Source organism: Varanus komodoensis, unplaced genomic scaffold (genome assembly GCF_004798865.1).
Source record: "Varanus komodoensis strain SLA01 unplaced genomic scaffold, ASM479886v1 scaffold2, whole genome shotgun sequence".
Taxonomy (NCBI): Eukaryota; Metazoa; Chordata; class Lepidosauria; order Squamata; family Varanidae; genus Varanus; species Varanus komodoensis.
Genome location: NW_025335568.1, coordinates 21340237 through 21359478, shown reverse-complemented (window position 1 = coordinate 21359478; position 19242 = coordinate 21340237). Strand labels below are relative to the sequence as shown.

The following is a 19242-nucleotide window of genomic DNA, read 5'->3' as shown; positions in this document are numbered from 1 at the left end:
CACTGTGCCAGCACAAAGTAGAAAGCATTTTTGGTCCTTACTGAAAAATAATAGTTGGTCCTGTTTTGAAATAGCTTATTTTGCCAATTTCGTAATTAATTAATTTGAAATGTTATAATATTAATAACATGAACTGTTCTGCTTGTCCTTTATTTTAACTGTGTACTATTATAGTTGATGTATTGGTATGTTGTCTTTTTTTTTTTTGGTTAGCCACTGTGGGCACATTTTTGGGGAAAAGCAGAATATAGATTAAATTACGATGATGAAAAGGGAATTTCCAGCACCAAGACAATTGAATTTTCACCAGGAAACCAGAAACAAGCAAGCAAAGCAAGTCTAAACTACAATACAGTGTAAGTTCTGGTTTATATAATGGCATGTTCATCCCTTCATGACTGAACCATCAAGTGGTGACTCAAATATTTGCATAGGCCATCTCAGCTACAAAATGAAGGCCAGGTTCAGACGTAAATGTAGTCCACAGTTACATGGATGGGTTTGCTGTAGCCTCTTCCTCATTTCTTCTCTGATGCAGCCACAGTGAGGAAACTGGAAGCGTCTGTGTCCTACCACTCTTACATCTAGCGAGGAAAAACCCTTGCTAGGTTAAACTATGGTTGTATTAACCAGTGGTGGGGACTCAAGTTGAGTGACTTGCTCCCCAGTCCCACTCCAGTTGTGCCAGAGACTTGACTTGGGAGCAATGAGTGAGTGGCTCAGCTAGACGTGTCTACATTTTTTACGACTGAGTTGCTCCAGGGCTTCCTGTGCAGCAGAATATCCTGGAAAGCAGGCATGAGCACAGCGGAGGCAGCGGGAAGGAGAGCGTCCAGGGGGTGGGGGCAGGGTTAGGGTTTTACTTGTTTGTTTAAATAAATTGTGGTTGAAGTCAGGACCTCAATGAATCAGTGAGAGAAGTGCAGATGGGAATAAGGGGACGGGGGTTCCAACTCTTCCACTCCAGCACACCTCATCACCGCCTCCCTTTTTTCTGTTTAAGTCGGCTCTTGAGACTTTAGAAGAAACTTGAGACTTGACTCAAAGATTTCTTTCCGTGACTTGAGACTTGACTTGGACCTGAAAGCAAAGACTTGAGGCTTGACCCAAGACTTGGTATTCAACCTGGGATCATAAATGCTAGTTAGATCTGGACTTGTTTCAATAAGCCATGATTTAGCAGTACATGAATCTTTGTTACATTATTCAAAGCTCTGTGTGTAAGGAAGTTGATCTTCCTGACTTATTTTAGCAGAACCATATTGGTGTTTCTGCTTTCAGGAATTCTGAATAGAGTGAACAGCTTTGCAGAACTAAAACCATGGGGCATGGCAATTCTTTCATGCCATGCCAGCAGTTATTTCTAATTGCTGGTGGGCAGAGAAGCATTGAGTTGATATTTCTCATCAGGAACGTATCTGCCTCTGCACAATAATCCAAGACTTCCTTACCTGCCTCCTTCTCAAGGGCTCAACCACTGTCCTGATGCACAGTTCCAGATCATTGAGATAGTCTTTTTCTGTCTGGATCATTTCTGCAATAATCTTTTGCCTTTTGGCCATCATCCGCCTCTTGAGCTGTTCTTCAGTTTCCAGTGGTGAACCAACTAGTCCTGAGGACCCTGCTTGGGGTGCCATCTTCTCTGGAAAAAATAATAAAAAGAACAGACATGTTTTTAAAAGCTTTATAGAAGAGCAACCTATTTGTCAACTGAAGGGTGAGCTGTTAAGGGTGCTGTGTCCTCACTAAAAGAATTTCCCTCAGAAGAAGAACTGGAGAGTCCAGAAACCAAGAACACCTCCGATCAGCCAGTGTCACCAGCCCAGGAGGATTCTGGGCCCTCAGGGAAAGAGCTGCTGCAGGGCCATCCCTGCCATGGGAAGAGGACCACTTCTGAGGCAGAAATTGAACAACCCCTGCTCTCCAGGAGTGCCATTGCCTACTGGGGGCAACCCAGTAGGACTCTTCTGAGGAGTCCTACTGGTGTCTCCTAAGGAGTGCTTGCTGGCAAAGAGGGCCTCCTTAGGAGAAAGTGACTCTTCATCGTCAGGGTGTTGGCTGGAGGCTCTAATGTACAGTAACTGAGCCCTGGGTGAGCCTCAAAAACCCTTCAGCGTTGTTGTGATCAGTGCTAGAAAGAACACTCTGTTAGCGTCAGTGGCTTCTATCTTGTGGATCATGCCCTGTGACTGATGTTCAGGCTCTCCTTTTGGAGGTGTAATGTATCTGACTACAGAGCCCATGTGGTGAAGTGATTAAGAGATGGGGCTGGGACTTGGGAGATCAGGGTTGCAGTCCCCATTCAGCCATGAAGCTCACTGGGTGACTTTGGGCCAGGCAAAGACCCTCAGCCCAACCTACCTCACAGAGCTGCTGTTCTGAGGATAAGATTGAGAAGAGGAAGAGAATTGTGTAAGCTGCCTTGAGTTCTTTGAAAGAAAAAAGGTGGGATATAAATATAAGTAAACAAATAAATACCTATCCATGGTTTGGCTCTTGCCTGCTTCCTTAATCACTTCTTTTTTAGAGTTGTCTCTTTATTTTCTTTATACTTATTTATTGCTACTTGGTATTATAAAAAATCTTTCTCAAAGATGCTCAGGGCAACATGTTTTTCCTCCCATTTTATCCTCACAATAACTTTGTGAGGTAGCTCAGTCTGAAAAATAATGACTGGCCCAAGACCACTCTGAACTTCATGGCTGGGTGGAGATTGGATTGCATTTATCATGGGGTAAATCCATCACTGTAATCCAGCCTTCTCCAACCTCCTATGCAATAGATTCCTTGGCTTGCAACTCTCAGGTGGCATGCTGGGAATGATGGGAGTTATCGTTCAACCCTCCCAAAGTAGCAAGTTGGGAAAGATTATTATTTCACACTGGATTTCTGCACTACAAAAACCATGCAAAGAAAGAGCACAGAGGGTGGAATCTTTCCACAAAGAAAGACTCCAGTTTTATATCATGCAAATTAAAATAAACAATAGTTAATTGTTTTCCAGTCTTTTTGCTCCAGTAGACTGGATTTGAAGAATTAGATGCCACACTTGCCCTCCTATACTAGTATTAATAAAGTTTCTGCTTTAATATGTTATTAATGAATTTAGACCATTTTTCTATCAAGAAAATGGCACTCAAGGATGCTTAGGATTCTTTTTAAAGGTTGTTGTGGGTGTGGGGAGAAAGAGGTAACAAAGAATCCTTCTGACAAACACGGATGCCACATAACCTATGAGCTGCAATGGTTATCTCCTATAAGAAAGACAAACCTTCCCCCATGTGATATATAGCATATCACACCCTGGCTATATGGAAATGCATTTGTTTCCTAACTAGCAGAACTTCTGACCTCTCCTTCTCGCCTTCTGCGCTCAGTTGCGCGCTTGTGTGTCTTGAGACCGGCAAAGATGAGCATTGCTGAAATCGTTCTGGTCTGACAGTGCAGGAATGTCTCCAGATGCGTGTTCCAAAGCCAAGGCGGCCACCTCTGCCAGTTTTGACATTTGCATCCACAGCGGGGGGGGGGGGGGGGCTTGGAGAGGCAGAACAGGGAAGCTTGGCTTTGGCTCAGTGCCATTACGCAATCCAATGGCAGCGAGGCTTGCCTGTCCTTGGTGTCAGGTTACATTGCCTGCGAGGCTCTCCCCAAGGGACGACATTGCCAAAGGAGCTACCTGTGTCCTTTGCAAAGAAGTCGTCTCTGGGAAAAAGAAGAAGAAGAAAAATAACCGCAGCAGTGAAAGGTAGCCATTTCTCACCGGGAAAGTCATGCAGGGGAAGAGCTCTGCACTTACCTCCACAGGTGTAAAGAGGTCTCCCGGCGAGCAGAAGGGGCAGAGGGATGTGCAAGGGGTGGGCAAGCTGAGCAGCTCCAGGCTCTGCAGCAACTGGGCGAAATCAGCTTGCAGGAGGTGCGTGGGGGGGGGGGGGGGGGGGGGACGGGCGGGGGGAGGGTCTACAGCCAGGAGAGACCCTGGGGTGGATTTTCCAGTCTTTCCACTGGAAGAATTAGTCAGCAGGAAGGGGCTCCCATTCAAGGCTGGAAATGAACCTACCCAGTGTGAAAGTTTTAGAAACCAAAATACCACGTTGTGATGTTTTAAGATTTGAAAGCATGCGTTGAAAGATGCAGATTTGGGCAGATCTTCTGCATTTACTTTGAAAGGGGCATGACTGACCCTGGGAAATCCAACCAGGGAAATTGGGAGATTTTTGAGCAGACTTGTACCCCATCTTTCCACCAAGACATTGAGGTCCAGGAGGCCAACAGTCATCAGAACTGGCCATTTTAAAGTCAATACATAATAATAATAAAAGCTATAATACTAAATAATAATACAATAATAAAAAGCAATGATAAAATGGATACATTCCAAACACTGCTAAACCCAACACTAACAGACCTTAAACTGCACGCAGTCCAGCTTGCATGCCAAGGGCCTGCTAAAAGAAAATGTCATTGCCTGCAGACAGGAAGACAGCAAAGAAAGAGACCCAACCTAGCCTCTCTCAGCAGAGTATTCAGAGCCTGGGAGCAGCCACCAAGCAGGCCTTCCTCCTGGTCCCCCATCACCTCTGGACATGCCTCTGATGGTGCAGTTTCAAGAGACTCCTCCTCTAAAGGCCCTCTAAAGAAAAGGACTTCTCCTTCTCCCGGGCAGGCTCATATGAGAGAAGAAGTAGCCTGCTTTAACTTAGGGCCCTTCTGCATGAAGTTGCCATTTGACCGAAGCTTCTGCTTCCAAATTCTTTGAGGGATTTACATCACTTCCTTTACACCTGTTGTTACTGGGATTTTCTTTTTCCACTTTTCTTTATCTTCTATCACACAGGCACCAGGTGGCACTGCTGCATGGTAGAGTTGCATAAATGCATAAATATTGCATTTAGCTGCAGTATTTCTAAATAATACTGGACTTCCTCACACTTTTTTTAAGATGTGGGAATGGTTAGAAAGCATGGGGGTGGCTCTGGAAGATGACAGTGTCATGTGAAGCATCTGTAAGATGCCATGAATAAGAACTCAAGAGCACACAATCAACGTAAAAGTCTCTTGTTGTCAAAGAGACTGGGCTCAATGGACCAATAGTCTGACCCAGTATAAACTGGCTTCCTAGTACCCCAGGCTTTTGCTGGCTAGCAGCTGAAAATGTACCCTTCGATGCCTTGAATCACAGGGGGCTTAGGCATTGGTAGCCACACTACAGCCACCTGCAGTGGACACAGCTGGATGGAACTCTGGGTGGGCAGAAAAGTGGAAATGCTGATTGGAGGTCTCAGATGACCATGTCCTGCCAGGGCTGTCTTTCTCCAGGCAGGTTGCATAAACATTAAGGGTAACCTCTTCAACATGCAAACTGGAGCAGGAGTGGACTGCTGGATTATATGCTTTTCTTCCAACCCCACCCACAGATCACCCTTGCCTGCAAGCTTTAAGCAGGGTTAAGAACAATGCACAAGTCAAAAATAACCACTGTTAATGCCACATAACTGGGTTCTCTTTGAGCCAGGGCTTAAAACATATCAGCCAGCCCTGATTAGGAAGGAAGCTGGTTAGCATTAACCATGAGTAATATAACTGCTAATGGCACTGGCATCATCACTGAGGCTGATGGCGGTAGTTCAGGTGGCAGGCAGTTCCATGCAGGACAGGCGGGAGGAGGGGAGGTGATCTATTGGCCCAACCCTGATTTCTCAGCTGCAGTGCAGAGACATGACCTATACAGAGGTAACACTGTCTAAGCAACAACTCTGTGCCTTGGTAAAATGCAATGGAAAATAGTGAGTCTGAAAGCAATCTTTTGGTTAGCTAATCAAGCTATTGCAATAACACGCCTTTTGGCATTTTTCTTATGATGAGCCCAGCTACCTTTGCTTTTTTCCCTATAAGAGTAAATTTCTCTCTAGATTTTCAGTGTGTTTGAACAGAAGCAATACCAGAGTTGCTGACCTGGCATGAGCAGCTAAAGCATCTGGAACTGCTGTGCTATTATCAGGTCTAGTGATATATTTCTGATTAGGTAATCCAAAACTCAAGTCACTGGATTCTGCTTTTCAAAGAATGGATTTTTACAATACATATTAATAAGCTTTCTAGCTGTTACAGCAAGAATCTTATTTCAATTCCCTGACTTTAGGTTCTTTTAATTACAGTGTGTAAACGCTCTCTGGAGTGTTAAAAGAGCCCAACAAAAGGAGAAAACTTACTCTGGGTGAAAGAAAACTGTTCTCACTGTGGGACTCAGAGGGGCATGGTCTTCCCTCATTATGTGCTGATTTCTAAACCCAATGCCCAGGCAAATCCCTGCATGGTTTCTATATGCACTGTTCTTTCTGAAAGCTACAAGGCGCATTATGCAGCTCCTCCAAAGCAACACAGAGATTTCTGTTATGTATGAACTGGGATGAAAAGCACAGTAAAAAGTAACTAATACTCAACTGCAAATATACTTCACTATCTCAACTGAGATAACTACAATTATTATATGCTTACGGGTTAATACCAGCTCAGGCAGTCTCTTTCTATGATGTGAATATTTGCCAGACATCTGGGCTTGACACTTTGAAGGAATCATGGAACTGTTTAGAAGTGTGTAAAGGTTCTCCAGCCCTAGAGCTCCTCTTCCAGCAGCTTCCACTGCATCCAAACACTTCAGGCAGATCAGGCTCATTTCTTATCTCTGCTAGATCCAGTGAGCTCAAGAGTGAAAAGGAGAGTCACTGCTGGCCATGGGCTCGTCTGCTCTACGTGGGTGTTCAGCCTGTTCTAGACAAGCTTGCACTCCCCCTAAACTATCTAGGGGAGTCATGCTTATGGATTCATAGCTGCCACTAGAAGCCTTCATGGCCTGAACTGCACAGAGTGCCTTCCAACAGAGGCTGATGTGGCCTCCCACAGACAAAGATGAGTTGTCAGGTCTTCTTCAACTTGGTGTCCTCCAGAGGTTTTGGCTTCAGTTCCATAACTTCTGGTCAACATAACCAATAGCCAGGAATTCTGGGAGTCCAAAACATCTGGAGCACAGCAGGTTGAGGAAGACTGATCAAACCACTATTATTCTTGCCCCAGCCCCCGCCGCCCACTAGACCATCACAGTTTATTGTACATCGGCAGCCTTTGGAGAGAAGCAGCAGGTGATACCAGTCAGCACTACCAGGGTACCAGTTAGGACATTTGTTGGGAGCCCAGGACCTGTGCTGAATGAAGCTACCCTGGGTTGAAAGAACTCTAGTGGCTTCCAGTTCATCTCCAATCCCAATTCAAAGGAATGAACCCAATGGGGTGCTTCTGCTACTCCAAGTTTTATTGCTCCTAGCAGAGTGTGCTGCCCAAGCAGAAAGTCCTATCAATTCCGTTGTGTGAGAGAGATCCACTGCTTGTACACCAGCGATCTGGCATTTCCCAGACAGAATTCTGAGTCATTGCTGAGGTGGAACAGGTCAGTAGAGATCTCATATGTGAATCAACCTGCAGTGTTGCAGCAGAGTCAAATGGATAATCTGGTACAATTTGTATACCCTTTATTATTTAGTTTGATAAGCCATCTTCTATTGTTCTGTAATCTTTTAAAATACTATTAATAATAATTTTACTAAATGATTGTTGGTCCATTCAATATTTCTTAGGAGATCTGACTTGATTTGCTGACTGGCTGGGGTAGCTCTTGGTAATCTGTGCAAAATTTGGCCGGATCCGTTTAGTATCCTGAAAACACAGATCAACCAAATTAACCTTTATCTCCCAAAGGACCAAAACTGCAAAATCTGAACAGAAATGTTAACATGAAAAGGAAATACAGATCCATGAAAGACATTTACCTATCTGCTGTTTTTCTGTTGTATTCTTACTTGCAATTTTATTCTACCATATCAGCCACCTCAATATGCTATATACACATAACACAGTGGAACATTAAGCAATAATGGAAAACATATTGTAAATACAGTGTTGCTAACATGCAGGGAAAACCTCAGAGTTAAAGGTAGTTTGGACTTAATGAATGGCAACCAATAAGGAAGGATCTGTATCTATGCTCAAGGGCTTTGAGGAACAGATCCTACCCTACGCAAACATTAGCTTAGTAAGGGAAGTGGCTCTCTGATGGGTTGCATAGCTTTTATTTTTCTAAATTCAATGCCAGTTTAAGTTGCTCTTCCACTTAAGCCTCACTAACCTGTCAAATGTAAACCATTTCTGAGACCTGTCTACTGCTTTTATAAGGCATTGAAAAGGGATTGCAGAAATTCTAATGAAAGGTAATCCCATATGGGTCAACATTCTCAGATAACAACCTTCTCAAATAACGGATGCTCCACAGGTACAATGCCAGTTTTCAGAACTTTGCGTTTACTGGAGGAAAGGGAAGATGAAATATGGCATCACACAGATGCTATAATGATCAGCTCTGTGCTACTGTGCAAATGGGATTCTAGGGAAATGTTGATGTTCTATGTGATTTCATAGAGGGAAGTTCCTGGCCCTTTCTCAGCTAACTAGAAACCTTCAATCTATGGGAGATTCCTTAAGCACTTTCCCCTGCCCACCCATGAATGATGTGAGAGGGCCGAGATGTCAAGGAGGACATTCCTAAAGCTGCTCTTCCTCCTCTGTTTATGGAAATCCCTCCCAGGAGAGGTGCCATTAATGAATGCTTGTAAAAGTAAGTTAAGTACTCTTTTATTTACAAAAGCATTTGCCTCTTGACTTGTTGGTTTGACTGTCTTTAAGTTAACTTATTATTGCTGTACTTTACAGTATTTTACTATGATTGCTGAGTTTTATTATTGGTAGTTTTAGTAATATCTGTAACACACTCTGTGCTCTTCTGTGGGAAAGCATGAGCCACAAGAAACGTCAATAGAATATTCACCATGAAGAGGAGGTCAGGGTGGTTCTGGGGCTGTTAAGTGAGGAAAAGTTCTTAATACAGGGCTCTTGCCTGTTCTACAAAGGATGTACATGCCTGAATTTCTGCAATAAAATGACTGAAGATCAGGTATGAATTGCCTGGATCCCAAGTTCAATCTATTATGTTCCATGCAACACGGGTGTTCCTTTTTGCATGGTGCGTGCAACAAGCCAGCATCTCCCCCTGGAACGTGATTCCTGATTCAGACTGAAAGACTCCCTGGAATGGCATGCAGGGCCGCCATAGTAAGTTCCAGGGGCAGAAGGTAGAGCTTGGAGGAAACCATTGACCCTTCATGCAAAAGACATCATAAGTTAAGCCAGCAGAAGCTCCACAAAGCAGGGATCATGTTTTCTTTATATTATTCTGGGAATTGCCATGGATGCTGGTGATGCTATATGATAAATAAATAATGCTTGATAATTTCCTGGGTAGGACTCCTGTACTGAAGATTGGAATCCAAATGCTAAGGAGGTACCGTTGGAATATTAAATTGTCATTTTGGAAATATATTTCAGATGGAAATTTTTCAAGTCTAGTTTTTGCAGCTACCCATAAATAAGTTGTCCAAAGCAGCATGTGCAGAAAAGGACTTTGCACAGGAAGAGAGATGCCACTTAAATAGCATAACCCTGCTTTTGATGCAGAAGAAGACATGACATTCAGTCACAATAATAGTGAGTGCTGGTAGTGCCTGAACTGAGGCCATCTATCCAAGACTGTGTTGTATAAGGAGGATGTAGAAAAAGCAACAGGAATGTCATGGGAAGAAGAGGTACCAGTGGGAATAGTGAGAGCACAGATGAGGTGCACACCGTGTAGACGCTGCCAGAGAAGCCCTTTATCTTGCAATGCCTCTTAGCATGGAGTTGGAACCATGTCAGCATACAGGATGCCTCATTCCTAATAGGTACAATAAATATTAAACAGGGCACTGACCAAGATGCTCTGACCAGAGAGCAAAGGATGGTCATGAATGGAAAGACTGCAGATGGAAGCAGAGATTGTCAGCTTTCCTTTCAGCAGAGAGAGCCCTTGCCCATCTAGGCTGGATATTTATGATTGATATATTGGGTAGTTGTACCTCTAGGGACTCTGCTGTGCTGAAGTCGTTGCATGGAGTGCATTGTGGCATGGTACAGATGAAGGGGCTAGCACATGGATGTGTGGTGGCCAGGGACAGAAAAACAGATTGAGACACTATGCAGGACTAGAGAGACTGAACCAAAGTCTCTGTGTCTGATCATAACAGTTCCTTAGCTGTAGCTCCTCATGAAAAACCTTCAGAGACAATGTCTGATGACACCCGTGGATGAGCCAGGAACACCTGCATTTACTTTGCCCTGTTGAAAGAGAAGCCCCCAAGCCCAGGGAGTGGCTGAATTTCTAAAGACAAATGACTTTTGTTGGTTAAGACCGATGTATCTACTAACCAGTTCAGTACATTCTGATAATTTATTTTCTGCCTTTCCATGTTGTGTTTGTGCTTCTTGCCTGTAGGTCAATAGGATAGACTAAAGGTAAGGGGTGTAATGTATCTTTATGTTATACAAAGGTAAAAAAAAGGTTTCTTTTTGAAAAGTTGGAACAAAGCACACTCCAGGCCTGGAATTCCAAGGTAGATGCCAACCTGAGAACTGTATGAAGAAATAGACCAGTAATCCCTCTTAAACCAGTACGTGTACACTAGGAACCCATCATGGGATGGGAAAATAGGCAAATTGTTGAATAGATATGGGACTGGGCATATATAAATCTCCCCGTATTGGTTGTGTTGCTTATGTTATTTCCCCTAGTTCTGTTGGTAGAAGAGTTCATAGCATTAAGAAACAGAGGAATCTGCACATGTGTTACAGGAATGTTCTGCAGAGCTGAAGTGTTCTGCCAGCCAGCCTTTGCATATAAGGAAATGCAGGATTTACCTTGTCCTTTTAAAAGGCCAGAGGCAGGGGTTGGGGGAAGTGCTGAGAACAACCACACGATTGTTTGCCATACAGCTCTCTTTTTCACTGCAAAGAAAGGCCTGTGGGTCATGGCTTTAGGGCAGTGTAACCAGACCTGTTCAGTGTGACACTATAGACTGAATTCCTTGAACAAGGTGAATGGAAAACACACAGATTGTGCTTATTTAAGCCATTTTGTCTGCAACCCTCTACACACTTGGCTGGGAATGAGTCCTGATGAACTTAAGGCACAATCCTATGGGCTTTTTATCTGTCTAAAAATACACAGGATTGTACCCTTCAGGGCCTTTCATCTAAATAAACATGCATGGAATCACACTATTATAGAGAGCAGATGTGATATAGAGGATTGGGAAAGTTGTTTTAATGGAAAATCTATAAATATAATTTAAAGTCTTCCACATCTCCAGCTGCACTTCATTTGCTTTCTGTGCAACAGCAGCGTTCTGCTGAAGTCACCAAGACAACTTTAGAGGAAGCAGCAGTGGGGATTGCAACTTGTACAGGTGGAAACAAAACATGCTTCTTCACCTCTCCACCCTTCTCTCTCCACACACCAGGGACTATATAAGATGCAATGTCATTGCACTTCTTTCTGGCTTCAAGGGCATGTGCTCTCTCTCTCTCTCTCTCTCCCCCCCCCCCCCTTCCCTGCTCCTTCTGTGAAATGAATGCTGTCTCAGATCACTTGTTTAAGATCCAAACAAGAGATAACCAAAGCACTTTTTCCCCAAGACAAGCATTCCCCAGGTCTTTTCCTATTATTTGATTTTGCAGGTAGCCTATCTCACAAGGATGAGGCTCCATGAGCACTGGGGAAAAGAAGCCGTGGTACCTTCTTGCCTCTGCCTCTGCCCATGCCAGCTGTGTACTGTATGATTTGCCTTATTACACTTGTGACAAGCAGGTTGCCCTGTCATCCAAACCACCCAGAACCACGGCTTGTTGAAGGGTTCTGGGGTGGGTTGGATGTCACCCCCACTGCAGCAACCTCCACCATGAGGGCAGTTAAGCAAATTGCACAGCATGCAAGGAGTGGAGAAAAGTAACTTTTCCCTTGTTTCTGCAATACAATGCGTATTTTAAATGCGTAAGCAAAAACTGCCACTATGTTGCTAGTAAAGTATTACAGTAGGGACAACTTTAGCCTTGCTGCACAGCTTCCCTCATTGTGAAGAAATGGACTCGCTGCCCCTCGCTGCTTTCTCAGTGGCCCAACTATTATAGAAGGCTTTTTTAAACAAATGATCAGTGGACATACTTAATAGTCTTTATTGTAAATGAATATTTCTCTCCCCCCCCCCCCCCCTTACCTTGCATTCAGGAATTTAAAGACCATCCACTGATTTCTTCCATACTTTCTACCACCAAGAAAATTTTGATACTGTACAGAATTGCTCTGAGATCATTAACTAGTAATCACTTGGCTCAGCCCCTTCCACCACCACCATCCCTCACTTTACCTTGCAATTTTTGACTGTATTCGCTCCTATCAGACTGACTCCTCCTCAACGTCCCAGAGCTGCCGTGGTCCCCAGAAAAATTACTTTCCACGACTGTGTCAGTCTTCCTCCTCTCCAGCATGTACACCCTCTGCTTTAAAAAGGTCAAGTTCTTTTTCCTGGTGCCCGCATTTTCTTTCCCAGTAGGATCTCTGGTTTCCATCTCCAGGCGAGAGGCGGGGGAATCCCTTTCTTGCCCTACTTGCTTAGGATAAAGAGAAAAGAAAGGCTAAGCTGGCAGTGTGTCCTGCCGGCTTGTCGTGAATGGCACAGCTTCTTGCATAGATCAGCTGTCTCGTTCCAAGATCTGCATAAGTTCACTTCTTACCTGGCTCACCTGACTGCCACCTCTACAGCCTAGCAGGACTCCACCCCTATGAAGTCATCCTTCAGTACACGGACTGGGGAACCAGACACCTGTTACCTGAGACATTTGCAGCAGGCTGTGGAGCAGAGCACCAGGGGCTGTGCTCCCTTGCCAGCCCCTTTTAGGGTCATGTGCCTATGCTCCTGTGTTGTTTCCTCTTTACTTCTATTTATTCTATGCAATAAAGCAATTTAAAAAATGTGTTAAAAAACAGACAGCCCAGTGCTTATCTTCCCTTTTGGTGAAGCATGTGGAAGATGTGGATATTTCTACTTGATTGCTAGTGGATGCCTAAGTGATAGAATCTTCATTCTCGTGCTTAAGGATCTGATTAAGAAATTCAGGGAGAAGTTCCTTCTTTTCAGAGGTGGCGGAAGACATTTGCTCCTCTGCCACCATGCTAGGTTCTCCTTAAGGCAAGTCAATTACTTTGCCATCTGAGGCAGAAACTTACACACCCAGTTCTCTGAAAGCAATAAAAAGAGCTTCAAATTAGGTTTCTAACAATATGTGCCACCTTTTTGGAATACCGCAAAACAGTTTCCCAAAGTGACGGCATCACTCTGCTTCATGGTACAGCCATCCCTGACATCCTATGCTTCTTTGTAAGGGACTTTAAAAGCTCTTTTCTTACCGCCAGGCCAAATTTCCCTACAATGTCACACTGTTGTTCCGCTTCTGGATTTCCCATGGCCAGGAGAATGGCCACTGTGTGTGCAAAGTGTAGGATCAGCTGGGTCCTTGCTCTGATCCAGAAGGGCTCTTTTGAGGATCCAGAGTGTCCCAGAAAGCTTCATGGCTGAACTGGGTTCTGAAATGGCCATATGTCAACCTAACTTACTCAGCCAATCAAATGTACTTTTACCAAAGAAAAGAGGCATTTGAGTGGATCAAAAGAGAACTGACTGATGGGATACTTAAAAAGTCTGATGCAGTCAAGTGTTCGCCTTTGGAGCTAACATGACATTACGCTAAGCAAACTATTTAAAATCTAAGATGAAATATACTCTAATATGTGGCACCTAGCTTCAGCTAACAGCATTTGTATTGCAGAGTGAGAATGTAAGCCAAATATTTCCCTTCGTAATAAGCAGGCACCACTATGTTAAAGTTCATAAGCATTTTAATGTGCATGATAGCTTTTTCCTAAGTGAGGAAACAGATGCTGATCTCTGCATAGAAAATATTGGTACTGTGTTCCCAAGCAACAACAGTGGAACCATATCAGATGTTATTGTTCTGTGATCATTACAAATCTTTGTCTTTATCTCCAACCATGATGGTTGCCAAAGGCATTATTGTATCTTTGATAGCTGCTAAGTAAATGAAGCATTGCTGCTTGTAATGCATGGCATTTTGAGGGGGAATGAGAGGTTAGTTAACAGCAAGGTGTGAAGGCTTTCCTTTAAATATTGTGGTGTAGTCGTTACAGCACTGTTTTGGGACTTGGGAGACCTGGGTTTAAAAGTCTCTTCTTGCCCATGAAGCTCACTCTGGGCCAGTCACTTATTTTCAGCATAGCCTACCATACAGGGTTGTGGCTGTGAGGATAAAACAAGAAGGGAAAGGATTACATAAGCTGCCTTGGGTTCAATGCAAAATCGAAAAAGGGATTATAAAGGCAATTTTAAAATTTTAAAATTGTAAAGTGTGCTAGCCAAATAGGTATAGTCATATTTATATCTAGAATCACCTTTCTCCCATGATGGAAATGAAGGGAGCAAGTAAAGGGTTCCCAGCGTCAGATTGAAGCTAAGCTGGTCTGTATCTGGTCTGCCCCTGCATGGAGAAGATCTAGGCACTTTCATGAATACAGCATCACGCTTGTGGCATGGAATGGTCAACAAAACTTGCCAGTTATTCTTTCTACCTTTTTGAAGCAAGAGTGTTTAGGCCTTCAGCATGTCTATTAACATGTAGGACATTATATGGTTGATCAGCTCCATGAGAGCTGTGCGCCAGCTCCTATCTCTCTCTCAGTGGCAGCTGTTAGGGGACCACAGTAAGAGGAGGTTACAGCTCCCGTCACTCTTCTGGGCTGCCCAGAGGCATGAGAGTCAGTTAAGAGTGCAGATCTGGGACTCGGGTGATCTGGGTTCTGGTCCCCGTTTGACCATGCTTGACTGGCTGACTTTGAGCCAGGCACAGACTCTCAGCCCAGCCTGCCTCAGAAGGTTGTTATGAGGATAAGAGTGAGAGCAGGAGAATTATGTGAATTGCTTTGAGTTCCTTGAAAGGGGAAAAGGTGGGATATGTTTTTTGAAAGGTTGGCTGTGTTGGACCAGGGAAGCCTTTGGGTTAACCCAAGAGGCTTTTCTTATGTTCCTGTCTCTGGAATCTCAAGTAGGCTGGCTACTTGAGAGCTTCTAATGAGACAGCAAAGGTTGAATCTGGTCCTTTACATAAAGAAAGAAAATGTCCTGTGTCAGTCATCAAGGCAGTCTGGGTCTTCTCCTCACTTTTGTTTTGCTGCCTATCTTTTGATATTAAATTCAATAAATGGCCTTTGTTATACAATATTAAATGTCCTTTGCAATTAAAACCCTTTGTAACTCTATAGGAAGACTGAAATCTTTGCCGAAGATGCTGGGGAATCTTTGGTTAATGAATCGGTAAGAGGGGAAACAGGTCCGCTTGTTGCCCCTCAGCTTCTAGGGCACTGCAGGAGGCAGGCTTATCAGGGAGCCTCTGTAAGGAGCCATTTGCTGCACGCAGCTCCTGTGCCAGAGCCCTGCTCAAGTAGAAATAACTAATAAAAACCATGTGACCGTCTTGCTGAGAACTTTGGACGTTGCACTTATGCTCTGTTCTATAATTTATTCCCAGTTACAATGGCAAGATAAGAACGGACACAGAATGAATGCCACAAAAAGAAATGTAGATAACCAAAGGAGTAAAAATGTCACCTTTAGGTCGCTCATGTACAATCCAAGCTTATTTATTCAGCAATAGACACACCTTCAGTCAAAAATACAAAGTGCATGTCACTAATAGAAGCTTGGAGTGGCTTCATGTAGCAAGGCAGGGAGCTGGTGCAGGAAGCAAATGACCACTCTGCAGTTTCTGGGGATGACTTGCCTGATCAGACCATGTCTGAAATCTTATTTTACAGACTATCATCTGAGTATCGAGAACTTAGAAAATGTTGTACAGTAGCTGGCTATTGTAGACCTATGACCTATTTTAGGCCTACTGTATATGTGGCATGCTAAGCACCTGGTGGGTCAGGGCAATTTAGCGTGCTGGGTGAACCCTCTGCTTTGCTTGGAATGGTTTATTGTTATTTTATTTATGCCCCACCTGTTCCAAGTGACTGGGACTTAAGGCAGCTCACAACATCAGCTATGTCTTGTTCTAAGGCTTGCAAAATTTGTGGTCACTTAGTGCGTCACCCAGACAACACATCAAGCCATGAACAAGCTGGAAGGCTACAGACCTCCTCACCCTAAGTGGCAAAACAGCATTGCTGCTGTGGGCAAGGAGCTCTGGTTGGTGGCAACCAGCAAAGTGCCCAAGTGGCACTTTATGGATCTGCTGTCATTTCTCCCTGCATTCTTTGTGAGGCCAAGCAGCTGGATCCCACCTGCCACACCTGGAAAAAGCCACTCTGCCTTAATAGGGAGGCAAGCAGGGAGGCAAGCATGGCTTCTATCTACCCTATTTTACCCTCTTTCCACTAAGAAGGGAGTGGAATGAGGCAGGAGGCAGCACCTACCTGCCCCTCAGTCCACCACAGCTGAGCAGTGGGAAAGGGTCCTTCCCTCTGCACTGCTTAGCCATGGAATGCCTCACCCGAAGGGTCCTTGGGCCTCCTGACGCTGGCCTTCCAAGCCCAGGGTTAGGCGGTTTGTGCCCCCTGCCCACAGTCCAGGCTTCTCGTCCTATGCTCTTGCTGAGCAGGATCACTCACAAACAATCCCATGAGCATCTGCAGGAATGTGTGGAAGGGAAACTGACGGCAGCTGCCAAAAAGTCCCTTTTTGCAGCTGTCATTCTGCTCCCCTCAGTGCTACAGTGCAACATCTGTCAGGATACCAGTTGGAAGGTTGAGGGAAGAAGCGTGGATGATGGTGCCTAAGGACCCCCTGTGTACCCTAACATTAGTCAGGCATGGCAGGGCTTCCCAGCAACCTTAAGCCTGGGGTAGGCTTGTAGCCTGAACCTGCCTTAGGTGGTTGGTTACCAACTGGCTGGAAAAGTAAAAGCACAAGAGAAAACCTGCTAGGCCAGTTCTTGACCCTCTGACTGAGCTAATACGCAGACATCCGCAGCTGAGGTTATTTAAGGCATACAGCTGTAAAGGATTGCCTGTTAAGGTAGTTCTAAGGAGGTCATCAAACTGGCCATGGATAGTCCAGACACTGGCAACCCTTCTACTCTATTCTAGCTTTCAGGCCCATCAGAGCCAACAAGCTGATGTTCTAGCCGCAACTCTGACACTTGTCAGCAACATCTATGAGAGAACAGGTACAGCTATTGAGTATATACAGTTGTAGCGTATGCCAAATCTTATTCCCAAGAAACACACTGGGAAAGTACATTTTACCAATAGAGGAAAACAGGCCATTGGAGGTAGAGGGGCAGATCAGTAACTCTAGTGTGTTGTTTTAGTGTGGTGTTTATCATTTGGTTTGTAACAATTGATCTGGTTGGTTATATGGTGTTCTAAGGAAGAGTGATATCTAGAAACAAATCTTTGCTGGTGAGCTGCTAGCTGGAATCCACTACACACCACACTGAAAGGGTTCTGTGTCTTAAATCTTAAAGATTAAATCTTCATTGATTTAATGAAGTTCTGCAGTGTTAAGGAGCCTCAGAGACTTTGCAAAGGAGAGAATTCAAAGGAGAAAGATGTGTAATCCCAGGAAGAACAAATGCATGTTTGTCTTGCTTCAGTAAAAACAGAGTGAGTTTATACATATACAAAAGACGACTATCTTATGTATGTACTTAGGGAAGTGGTGACTTCCAAAAGAAGCAGTCAGATGAGTTTTATATTTTTGAGAAAGAGAAATGAATGACCTCAAGAAATTTATGAGCTATTAGCAGCAGGGCTGGCAAAATCTTTTGGATGTTATTACTTTGGGGAGGGGATATTTTGTACAACTCAAGTCAGAATGCATTTTCCATTTCAGAAACACCATCAAGCTGCACCAGAGACAACATACATAATGGAATCTTCATTCTTTCTCACTGAATTACATAAGATTAAAAATGCACAACATTGACTAGGTTGTGCCCAATTCTTAGTATTTGATAAGTCAATCACAAAATTAAACATTTCAGGTTTAAATCCTTGACAAGTGCTGCTGATTGTCCACTTTCAGTCTGCACAGGAAATCACAATCCTTTTCATTTTCAGTGTGAGTCTTACAATAGTATTCATTCTTTTGTTTCATGGATTGCCTTGTCTTAATGTTTTGCTTCCCAACTTCCTCATTCAGGCATTGATTTGATCTGTCCTGTTGTCAGAGACAAGAATCAAACCTGAACTACACAGTCTGTGCACACGTAGTATTTTTCAGCAGGTAATCATCACATCAATCCATTCATAAGGTATGCGCTGACAGTCTTTCAAGAGTTATGGGCCACAGCCAGCTTACTTTCCGAAACTTCTTGGAAAGGTAAGTATCCTGACCAGGGTGAATGATGAAGTTCTGAACTAGTCTGACTGGTCTCTTTTAGCCTTTTAGCTATTCCTAGTTTTTAGTAATGGGATTAAATGTTAATATTTCCAAATTGACATGTGCAAAAGACAACACAATTTCCCCATTCCATCTTCAAGAGGTATAAATCTATTTGTGACGTGCAATATTTGCTTCTCTAATATTCAGGGTTACCAATTTTTCAACTGACCCATGGGCTTAATTTGCTGGAAATAGCAGCTGCCAGGTTTATCCCCCGTTGTGAGAAGCTTCAGTAGGGACATATTCCCAATGTGAAGATAGGTTAGGTTAGGCAGTCTGCTTGGGAACGTGTTAGAGAAGTGTGCCCGGTGGAAATTCTGCCTTTGTTGAATTTCACATGTATTTCCCCAACATGAGCTTTAAGTTAACTCTTATCACTGGGACATGGAATACAAAGGCTACTAGTCACAATGGTTAAGCTTAGGCATGTTTAATCCCCTGCGAGTTTTTAATTCAGCGAGAATGAAGACGATCTGAATCCGCACACTGCCCGGGACGTGGACGGTAGGTTTCTTAAACAGAAAACGCCTAAAATGTTTCCTTGCTACTGACTAGCTCCACGGTATACTCCCCTGCTAATAGTAATACCATCAAAAGGATTTTTGCACGCTCTGCTAATAAAAAGTACATTACTTTCTTAAGGGACTATCGCTCTAGGATATTAGCTACGGTGCCGCTGAAAACCAGGGGCCGGGGCACCACCGCAGGCGAGAGCTGCCGCCCCCGGGAGGGGGGGTGGGTGGGTGTGTGCGCGCGCGCGCGCGCGGGAAGGGCGTGCGAGAGTCCTGGACCGCCCACAGCGCCCTCCCGC

At 44.1% G+C, this 19242-nt stretch overlaps 1 protein-coding gene across 1 annotated transcript in view; it reads right to left on the bottom strand.

The window, feature by feature from the left end:
* The window catches only part of ARHGEF38 (Rho guanine nucleotide exchange factor 38), a 52773-nt gene extending 40181 nt beyond the window's left edge, over positions 1-12592 (bottom strand). Inside the window, exons 1-2 of the mRNA XM_044429397.1 lie at positions 12339-12592; positions 1452-1642 (exon numbers count right to left, since the gene is read on the bottom strand). Of these exons, the coding sequence (XP_044285332.1) occupies positions 1452-1642; positions 12339-12540 (393 nt within the window). The 5' untranslated portion in view covers positions 12541-12592. The remainder of the gene's footprint in view (positions 1-1451; positions 1643-12338) is intronic.
* Positions 12593-19242: the final 6650 nt, after the last annotated feature.